The following is an 11,323-nucleotide window of genomic DNA, read 5'->3' on the forward strand; positions in this document are numbered from 1 at the left end:
TTGGGTGGGATGCTCTGAGGGTCAGTGTGAACTTGTTGGGCTGAAGGGCCTGTTTCCACACTAGGGATTCTATGATACAACTATGAAGATGGTTTTATAATAGGATTCCGTAATCTACTGCAAGTGAACAGATGAAAATCTGAAAGGCACTTCAATGCATTATTGGAATGTGATGTGTACTGTCAACTCTTTTGAAATCTGGTTCAAATTCAAAATGTTGGGACACTTACTGATATCTAATGTGAATGAAGATGGTAAGTGTGTATCTAGTTTGTTTTTCATACAGTAGAATCCCTCAGCACTGAGAGACCCATAACTGTCTGTCTCTCATAAGTCGTAAAAATAACTGATTTTGGTAAGTAGGAAAAATTATCATTGATACTTCAAGGTGGGGCTTTAATCGTGTGATGTACAATGTATGTTTATACATTTTTACATTAATTAATCTGTTATGTGAATTAACTAAAATTTCAGTTTTGCTATGGTATTCACTGCTTGCATTTAATATCAAATTGTACATTTAACTTGACTAAATTCTTTGGGGTAGCAGAGAAGATTGTTCAAGGTAATGTAGCAGACATCTGTATGGATTTAGCAAGGAATTTTACAATTTGTTGACTTCAGAATGGCATATACAGATTAGTGAAATGGGCAGAGCCTGGCATGTCTAATTCAATACAGTGAAGTGTGGAGTGTTGTGCTTTGTCAAGGCTAACGTGGAAAGATGATTCAAATCTAAATTTTTCATGCTTTTGAAAGAATGGACGTGCAGAGAGAACTTGATATCTAACATACATTCTTAAAAATGGTGGGACAAGTTGATAAGGTAGTTAAAAGGCAGATGAGTTACTTTGGTTTTTAATTCTAGGCATAGAAAGCTGCCAGGTTTCAGGGATGTTTGGATATCGGGTGAAGTTGGAAAAGTAAGACTATTCCTGCAGGAGTGGAAGTGAATGTAAAATGACAGATGTTTACAAGAAGATAGGATTTGGTAGGGGAAACAGCAACTCCTGTACCAAGTGAAGTATCGACTGGAAGCTTTTTTTAAATCACTGGTAAAAGATTTCAAAGGAAGATGAGAAATGTTTAGGATCTGGATTTCTCTATCTGAAATCAGAACCAGATTGTATCAATGAAACTTTTGCCTCAGAAGGTGATGTAAGTGAGGTTATTAAATATTTTTGAGATTCTTGTTAGGCAAGGGAACCAAAATTTATTGTGGTAGATGGGAATGTGAAATTTAAAACACATCAGATACGCCCTTATTGAATGTTGGAGTGGGGTCAAGGAACAAAATTGTCGTCTCCTACTCCTGTTCGAATGTTCGTTGATCGTTTTAAGAGTGTTGTAAAAGTACATGAAGCTAAGGAACTTGCAGGACTGCAGATAAAAAGCAAGTGTTTTTGGACCAAGCCTGGCTGTTGTTTCAAACAGCTGGCTGTAGGCCAATTCGCCCTCATCTGTCTGTGTATTTATAATATATTAATTAAGATGGGGTAGACTTTACATCAGGCATTTAATTGCAGCAATGATCCCAAACCAATGTCATTCAATTTAGTGCAAGCACACTTCACTGAAAACTACAATTTTTAAAAAACCCAAAAATTATGGTGATAAATTAGGATACTTGTTTCTGCTTAAGTTCAAGAAAAATGTATTTTTTGTCAGATTAATGATTTTCTTGTTTTTCAGTTTATGCAACTGGTACTGATGCCTCTGGAGGATACACATCATTTCTTAAAAAAGAGGTTGGATCTGCTGGTCAAAGAGTGCAGTTAGCACCAGTTGTGGAAACTGATTCTAGTAAGTGCTTAACTGGACTATGTGCACCTTTTCAATTAAACTTCATACAAAAAATCATACAGAATGTTCTACACACTTCTTCCCCTTCTCCTGTTTGGGATAATGTTTCACAGGTGCTAGTACCTCCTTTTATACTTTGCCCAAATGACTTTGTGTCACCTGAGACCGCGTTACTGCACATCAAAGCTGAGCCTGAAGTTAAACAATGAACTGTGGACACTGGAAATCTGAAACAAAAACAGAAATTACGGGGGGAACTCAGCAGATCTGGCAACATCTGTGGGGAGAAAACAGAACTAATTTCTCTGAAGAAAGGACCTTATGAATTCCTTCACCAATTTTTGGTTTTGTTTCAGAAAGCCAAGCCTAAACCCGTTGCACGATGCCCACAAAGGTCTTCAGCAGGATCACTGAATAGCAAGTAGTAGGATGCTTTCATTGTATCCCTAACCCAGGGATGCAGTGACATGTATTCTTTCCAAAATCCCAAAATGTGGATGGTACTGCTAAAGACAGAATTTGTTGGTCAACACTCACTGCCCCTGAGATAGTAATAAACTATTTCCTTGACCATTGCAAGTCTATTTGGCAATACACCCACAGTGCTGTCTAGGGGAGGTGATAGCCTAATGGTATTATCACTGGACTGTTAATCCAGTGACCCAGATAACATTCTGCAGACCCAGGTTCGAATCCTGCCATGGCAGATGGTGGAATTTGAATTCAATTAAGAATCTAATGATGGCCGTGAATCCATTGTCAATTGTCAGAAAAACTCATCTGGTTCACTAATGTCTTTTAGGGAAGGAAACTGCCATCCTTACCTGGTCTGGTCTGCAAGTGACTTCAGACCCACAGCAATGTGGTTGACTCTTATCTGCCTTCTGGGCAATTAGGGATGGGCAATAAATGCTGCCTAGCCAGCAACGCCCTCATCCTGTGAATGAATTTTTAAAAATTAGGGAAGGGAGTTCCAAGTTTTGACATGGCAGCGCTGAGGGAATGGCATTATGGCTCTAAATGATGATTTGTGACTTGTAGATGAACTTGCAGCTGGTGCTTTTCTCATATCTGCTGCCCTTTTCTTTCTAAATGGTAGAAGTTAGGGCTTAGAAGATGCTGTTAATGGATCTTTGATGGAAATCTGCTAATTCAGCTTGGATCATGAGTTGAACCTAGGACATTGCTGTCCTTAAATAGGAGTGCAATTTTAAATTCTGACTCATACAAAGTCTTACTTTTTTTTAAAAGTGCATTTCTAGTTTATTTTCCTGTTGTGAGTGAGTTGCAGTTTTTTTTGAATATTCTGGTAAATGCTGATTTAGTGTGAGAAATACAAGAAGTTTAATAGTAATTTTTCTGCATATCGCATTGGAGGCTCTTTAATTGTTTGGAAACTATGATGGCAAAATTATGTGGAAGAATTTTTTTTAATTTATATATTCATCCACAGATTATGCAACTTGGAAATCCAATCGAACACAGTTGGGATGTCAGCCATATAGTTCATCAAGCAAAAGCATCAGTGGGTTAATTCCACGTCCGCCTGCAGTCCATCCAATACATGGACGAATTGACTGGTCTTCCAAATATGGAGGACATCGATAAAAATAGATGTATTTAACATTTCAACAACTACTCAGTGATGTCGGTTTCTTAATATCAGTCAATATCACAATTTCTCTGAAGATTGCCACATTTAAAGATGAATCTGTATTTCAAGCACCCAAAATTTTGCTTGTGATTTGGTTACATTTGCTTCCATTAACAGTTGACGTTTTTTACACTTCTTCAGAAGATATTTTTGCAAGAGCTTTCTGAAAATTTACCAGTTAATAGTAATTTAATTTTTTTTAACATTTTTCTACTTCTGTATATATTGTGTAATGTGTATAACAAGTTATCAGGTTTTTTTATAAATACAAATGTAGTGTATTAAGTATTTTTGTTAAAGGGCAGGTAGACACGTGCAGATCTTTTTGCATTTGAAAACTAGTATTTGAGGAATATACTCTGATTGTGATATGCAGGTACACTAAAAGTGAGAGTCATTGAAATTTGCCTGTGGCAATCTACCAAGAAGGCATTTATTTTTCTAATTTTGGTGAGGATGTGGTTGGAATTTATTATCAAATGTGAGGAATGCTCATATTTGTAACAAAGTTATTGACTAGTCTTTTAAAAAGTAAGCAAAAAAATACTTTATTCACTTTTCACTTTTTGTCTTTTATCATCTGCTACTTTCTTTGACGGGAACAGACTCGCTCCCAGGTCTCCCTCTACAGTATGATTAACTAGTTATAAAAAAGGTTTCCCCTTGGCCTGCTGATTTTCCTTCCTTTGTACCCAGTGGTGTCTTTCTCTAGTTGCAGAAGAGATACAGCAAATCTATTGCATGGAAACCTCTGACCTCATATATGTACGTGTCATTAAATAGCACAAGCACATTACACAAGTGTTCTATACCACTTCCCATCTTTGTACCTTCCTTTGCCAAATAATTTTCAGGTGATGTTGAAAGTACATTGTGGAAATTTACTTCCAAATGTATTACCTGTAGATTACGGCATATATATCCACTTTTAAAGCTTTGAAAAAAAATCAAAAGTTGATTTTACAGATATTTTCTAAGCAATATCTTCAGAGTTGTTGCTACAAACCTCTGGAGCAGGTGCGACTTGAATTCAGGCATCCTGGCCTAGAGGTAAGGATGCTACCACTGCACCACTAGGCCCCAATTTTAAACTTCATCAGTGATTTGAATCCATGCCCACACAGCATTCACCTGGTCCAGTTGGCAACTAGACCAGCGAGGCTACCAATACACTGACATCTTCCCCAAAGGATTGACTTGTACACGGAGTGTAAATTGTGAATGATCAGTGTTTGGGGATGCAGGAGGACGGATTTCTGTTTGTTGGTCTCCATGCACGGTTTGCTTTGTGTGTGTGGGCATGTCTTAAATTCCTGCAAGTCATCTTGGCAACATAGCCCGTGTTGCTTGCTTACTCTAATGCCCTGACTTGAGGTATGTTTAATCTAAACATGTATCTCAGAGCTGAAAGTTCAGGCCGACTCCTAATATGTAAATGGCCCTAAGCATTTATTTGTGAAAAAATGGGGATGGCGTCAATTTATATGCCAAGTATGGACCTAAATGTGCATTTTGGTACTGAAAATCTGGGACCATCTTGTATACCAAATCAGTTTGTACCCTGTGATCTAAGAAACTTATGATCATCAAAGGAAATTCCATTTTTTTGGGTTAAGCAAAAGTGATGTGCACACACAATGCCTGGACTAAAATTTACATAGTCTGTGCGACTAAAAGACCAAACCAAATCGCCAGTACATGAGTATTTTCCTTGTCTTTTACCAGCAGCTAACTTATAAAGTGCGCTGTTGAGGTTTTAGTTGCATTTCTAAAACCCTCCAATATACAATGCTGCCATTTTCTTTCCTGGAACCACATTGAATGGGTTTACTGTTGATTTAAAGGTGACCACTTTCAATATTCTTGTGGCTGGTCACAATTTATTTACTTGCCATTCTCCAGTCAAAACTTGCATCTTCTCTGCATATTGCTGGAACAAGTGACCTTTCCATGGATTTGGATAAAGATGAAATTGAAAGGTCACTCACCCCTGGGGCTAGAGCTTCTGTTTTCCGGTCTGCAATGTAACATCAGTTCCAGAGTTCAGAGAAAGTGACATTGAATGGTCTCCATATCATTTTTTTTTGGAGTTTTGACTGGATTTTTCTTGATATTTTATTGCATAAATTTAGTCAAAATTCCAGTTGTGTTTGTCCATGTGTGGGGTATCCTTTTTCTTTGCAGATTTTTTTCCCAAAATACTTCCACTGTTTTGATGTTTTTGAAACATACTGCTATATCTATGTTACATAAATCTCTTCATTCTCATTTTAACCTGTAGTGCAACTCATCAGATGCTAAATAGTGAAATCAAAATGTATTAAAGCAATGCAGGAAATTGCATATGTTAAATGAGTTTCAATTGTGCTCAATATTTTGCATTTTTATAGCTTTAATAGTTTAAAAATTATTCAGTCAAATTTTCTATAATACTGTACTGTTAATTTCAAAGATTTTATTCTTAACACAACTATTCCTTGGATTTATATCAGTTGTATAGCATTAAAATTTAGATTTAACTGCTCATTTCTAGTGTTTTTCTCAGACCTATGCATCTATTAGAATTGGCAGTATGAAATATGAATACCACTTCTTTCAATTATATCTTTATATCCTCCACTTGTTTGTCTCGTTCTTGAGTTTGTGGGTATGTTGGGTAAGTTGCTTGCATGTTGAGATTATGAAGTTATATTTGAAAAAGGAAAAAAAAAATGATTTGTCTGTTAACACTGACCAGCTATGATCTCCACACAAGAAATATAATTGAATCTGTTTTCTTGCTTTGTTGTATAAAAGTGAATGGGAATTTGCTGATTTTAAGTTGGATAGCTTGGTCACTTGAAAATGATCTAGACTGCATTATTTTGGGGCCACATTTGTGAAAAATCAGATTTCTTTGATTTTTCTTAGAACAGATGAACTGAGCAGACCATTTAACCTCTTGAGCATGTTCCTTCAGTCAATAAAACCATGGCTGATCTGCACCCTAATACACACTTTCTTATACATCCCCAATATCTTTGGTCAGCAAAACTCTTAGAAGTCTCAGATTTAAAATTAACAGTTGATCTAGCATCAACTGACATTTTCTAAAGCTTTCTAAATGTTATGCTTCTCATCTAGGAGGTATGATCAAGTGTGAGACAGTAGAATGCTGCCTATCTGTTTTCACCCCAGTGTTTCTAAAGAGTTTGCTTATTATTTCAGTGAGTGATTGTTTAACCATGCTGTGACAGTAAGACAGATTTTTTTTGGAAGTTTTAAAAGAAATAAAAATCATATTTACTGTACAGAACACCAAAATCCCAAAGAACATTGATCATATATGGATCTCGTAGATGGATGACCTACATGGTTTTAAGCTAGGTTTAGTGATCGTTCTCATTCTCTTTTGAGATAGTTCAGTGTGTTGATGGTTGGTCTGTTGTCTCTTTGGGAGTTGACAGCTGCTTCATTTATGTTAAAGACTAGGGTTTGACCAAGCAGATTACAGGCTGGACACACTTGCAGACTGGCTGGAGAAAGAGAAAAGAGACCACTAGTCCTTTTCACATTTTACGTGCTATTACTTTTCTGCCTTCTGACTCTGGATATTAATGCCTTTATATGCAAAGATCTTGCTGTCATGAGATCCTCCCTCACAAACTAGACTGTTATCCAACATGATTCTGAACTGAGTTCGTGATGTTTGTTTAAAATGGTTAGGTGGCCAGTGAGGCCCTCCAGATGCCCGGCTTCATTAACAAGAGTTTAGCAGCTTGGTACTCATCCACCTCAATGATTAGATTATGTATGAACGTCTTTGAAGAAGTTCAGGCTATAGCTTTCTGCCTTTCTGAGCAGCCCATCCTGGTTGGGCTATCCCCTTTCAGTCTGTCTCTATTCTCATTGCTCGTCAGGCACAGTGATTTAAATATTTGGTCATTCTGACCTTTTTTAAAATATTTATTTCTTGGCTACAACTCACTCAATAAATAGTCATTTGTTTCCTGATTTCATTCCTGAAAGAGCTGGCTCAAATTTTTTAGGTTGTGTCCCCGAGTTTAAAACTGACCAACCTGCACATCAGTTCTAATCTATTTCCTCACTTTACCTTCAATCAAAATTTAATTAACTCCTAAATTCAAAGAACTTAATGGGAAGTTGGTGTTGATGACAGGGCCAGCATTTATTGTCTGTCCCTAGTTGCCTTTGAGAAGGTAGTTTTTCGCTTGCCACCTTGAACTGATGCTGTACATGTGCTGTAGGTAGACCCAAAATGCTGTCAGGGAGTTTCAGGATTTTGACTCAGGGACACTGAAGGAACAGCGATATATTTTCAAGTCATGATGGTGAGTGGCTTGGAGGGAACTTGCAGGTTGTAGTGTTCCCATACACCCGTTGCCCTTCTGGATGGAAGCGTTTGTGGGTTTGGGAAGTGCTGTCTAAGCCTTGGTGAATTTCTGATGTATTTTGTAGATGGTTCACACTGCTGCCACTGTGTTGTTGGTAGAGGAGTCAGTGTTTGTGGATGTGCCAATCAAGAGGGCTGTTTTGTTGTATGGTATTAAGCTTCTTGACTGTTGGAGCTGCACTTATCCAGGCAAGTGGGGAGCATTCCATCATTTCTGTCTTGATGATGCTGAACAGGCTTTGGGGAGTTAGGAGGTGAATTATTTGCTGCAGAACTCCTAGCCTATGACCTGGTCTTGTAGCCACAGTATTTATGTGGTTAGGCCACTTTAGTTTCTGATCAATAATAACCCCCAGGAGGGTGATAATGGGAGATTCAGTACTGGTAATGGTATTGAGAGAACCTAGAAACCAAGGAGAATTCTGACGGCGAGAATCCTTTCCATAATCTAAAGTCCAGTAAGGAAATGCTTAAACTTGAACAGACCATGCTAAAATATGAGTAGTGAGGCAAAAGAATTGACTGAAGAAACACTGGACATTGCCCATGCAGAGCAAGTTGACAGGTAAAGTGCAAAAAGTTTATCCTTTGCTGTCAGAGGAGGTCTCTCGGGATTATGACACAAAATTCATAATACTGAATGCATTGAGTTAGTCTGTGAAGTTTCATATACAAAGATTTTAAGGAAACAGCCTTGGCAAACCTACATTGAAGTGAAGTAATTTTAACAGGTTGATAGAAGTTGAAGTCCACCATCCGAGGTCAAAGTAAGACCACAAGAAATGTTAGGGTAGCCAAAACTCTCTCAGGATGAAGAGAATTTAAAAGTATTTTGCATATCTTCTTTAAGTGAAGCTCTAAAAGCAAATTCAGAGTTTAACAAGTCAGCACAGCCAGCTCACGTTTAAAGTAGAGGCTGCAGGAGTTCTGAAGAATTAAAAAGAATTCTGAAGAGCAAGTAGAAACCACCTCTGTCTTTCTGGTGCAGAATGGACAGTTGTTCATCGAATAATGGTACTAGCTGGATTATATAAGGTGATATTGAGTGGTACATGATGTTCCTACGGCAGGGTATGTAGGGATGTAGAAAACTTGAGTATTGATAAATGGTATTTTATCTGGTCAAAACTTCATTAGGACATAGTGCAATTGTGTAAATGCCTCATACATGAGGTAGTAGGAAAACCTTAGTGTAATTAAACCAACGCTTTGATATCCATGCTGAGTATTTGTAGATTGTGTGGGACAATTACTGAATTTGAAAGCAGAACATCAGTATATTGTAACAAATGCCCAATTTTGAGAGCGGTTCCTTTTTAAGGATGATTACAGCTAGGGTAGTTGTGGAAAAATTAACTCAGTCTTTTACTCATTATGGACTACTGATTTGAAATAAAATCAGATTAAGGTTCTAATATTGTTTTAAGTTTTCCAGGAGATCATTAAGCTTTAGAGAGAGAACATCAGACTCAAACCATGATTAAGGCATACTGTCTCATACCCACAGCACTGAGACAAATGCCTAGACTTACTATTTTCTCTCAGGGATTCCCCAATGAGTATTCTGTGTTTAATCCATTTGCATTGATTTATGGCCATGAGATGAGGTCCAGTAAAATTGATCAGGAAAAGTTCTGAAGCCATAAAGATAAATCCTCACTGTTGGATTACATTTCCATGTTTCTGGAAAGACTTACCACAGCAGGTAAGGTAGCACGTGAGCATTTCAAAGTTTCACAGGTAAAAATGAAGGAATGGGCAGATAAACATTCTAGAATGTTTCAAGCAGCCGATGAAGTATTAGTATTGCTGCTTTTGCAGATTGAACCTTTGGCAGCAATTCAGTGATGCAAGGAGGTAAGGATCCGTAAAGTGATGCATCTGATCTGATCGTAGGAAGAAAAATCAGTTATGTCACAAAAACATGCTGAAATAATATCACAAGGAATGGACTAAGAATGCTGCTTCTGGAGTTTTGTATACAATTTTGGTGCCCTTACTTGCAGATGGCTGTAGCTGAATTGGAGGCAGTTCAGAAGAGGTTCACTAAGTTGATTCCAGACATTAGGGGTTTGCCTTATGAAGAGAGACTGAGTGGTTTAGGCTTCTATCCTCTGGAGTTTAGAAGAATGAGAGGAGATCTAATTGAAGTGTATAAGATGCTAAAGGGGATTGACAAAGTAGATGTAGAAAGGATGTATCCTCCTGGGGCAATCTGGAATGAGAGGTCATAGATATTGGGAAAGGGATAGCAGATTCAAACAGATGAGGAGAAATTACTTTTCTCAAAGGGTCATGAATCTGGAACTCGCTTTCCCAGTGTGGTGAATGCTGGGGCATCGACTAAATTGAAGGGAACGATAAGACTGATTTTTGAATAGAAATGGGTTGAAGGCTTAAGGAGACTGGCAGGAAAGTGGAGTTGAGGCAGAGATGAGATCAGTCATATCAAATGGCCTACTCCTCTTCCTAGTTCTTATGTTCTAAGTGTGTCAGGTGGGTCAGAGTAGTGGAATATGATTAGAGATGAAAAGAGTGAGATAGAAGGAAGATGTGGACAGTTCTCCACGTGGATGTCGTACGATTCAACTAGCCAGCACAAATACAGGGACAGTTAGGCATTATGTCCTCATTTAGAGAAAGGACAAGGGTAGGGTCCAACAAGACTATATAGAAATCATCAGGAAATATCTAGAGGTATACCTAGTTGTACTATATTTGCTAGACATGATGTGGATGTAGGAAGGTCATGACAGATAAGACAACGTACTTATCAGTTGAATGCAGAAAAGCAAACTTCTGTGGAAACAAATTCAGCATGTTCTTGATTATACCTGTCAAAGCAGTTGGTGTTTGCAAGTAATATTGATTCTTGAATAGCAGCTCATTTCAAGTATAATAACCTGATCAGTACTTTTTATTAACCTGAGTCCATCAAACAAGTAAATTGGGGAAACGGAGTAATTTAATGAATTCCACTCTTTGTTGATGACCCTAGGACAGGTGGGGCTAGTTGCACATTCTCCCCATGTCTGCGTGGATTTCCACCCACAGTCCAAAGATGTGCAGGTAAGGTGGATTGGCCATGGGAAATGCAGGGTTACATGGATAGGATGGGGGGAGTGGGTCTGGGTGGACGCTATGGGCCAAATGGCTTTCTTCCACACTAAGAATTCTATGGTGCCAACTTTGATTTCCACCCCCCCCTTTCAAATTTGAATCCAATTTTGAAAGGTACCATCCTGTCCATAATGCATTCTGAATCATAATAACTGCCTGTATTTTAAAGAAGTTGCTCTTCTTTTTCCTTTTTTTAAGAACAATAAATACTCCAGACATTCACTGCATTCTGGGGGATGAAATTCCTTCATATCTCAGTTTTAAATGAATATCCCCCCATTCTGTAACTATATTTCCTAGTTCAAGATTCCCTCATGACTGGAAATATTTCCTCAACATGTACCCTGTCAGAA

The 11,323-nt window shown here is 37.9% G+C and overlaps 1 protein-coding gene across 6 annotated transcripts in view; it reads left to right on the forward strand.

Annotated features, from left to right (window-relative positions):
* Positions 1 to 6,072, forward strand: part of mak (male germ cell-associated kinase) — a 51,242-nt gene extending 45,170 nt beyond the window's left edge. For 5 of the 6 annotated variants that reach the window (XM_048597419.1, XM_048597418.1, XM_020513759.2 and 2 more), the window contains 2 exons: positions 1,693 to 1,803; positions 3,257 to 6,072. In XM_048597419.1, coding sequence (XP_048453376.1) covers positions 1,693 to 1,803; positions 3,257 to 3,411 — 266 coding nt within the window. In that variant the 3' untranslated portion in view covers positions 3,412 to 6,072. Of the gene's footprint in view, positions 1 to 1,692; positions 1,804 to 3,256 lie in introns of those variants that run through there. The other variant, XR_007262154.1, reaches the window with a different exon arrangement.
* The last annotated feature ends 5,251 nt before the right edge of the window (positions 6,073 to 11,323 follow it).

The sequence above is a fragment of the Rhincodon typus genome, chromosome 5 (genome assembly GCF_021869965.1).
Source record: "Rhincodon typus isolate 14 chromosome 5, sRhiTyp1.1, whole genome shotgun sequence".
NCBI classification, from domain to species: domain Eukaryota; kingdom Metazoa; phylum Chordata; class Chondrichthyes; order Orectolobiformes; family Rhincodontidae; genus Rhincodon; species Rhincodon typus.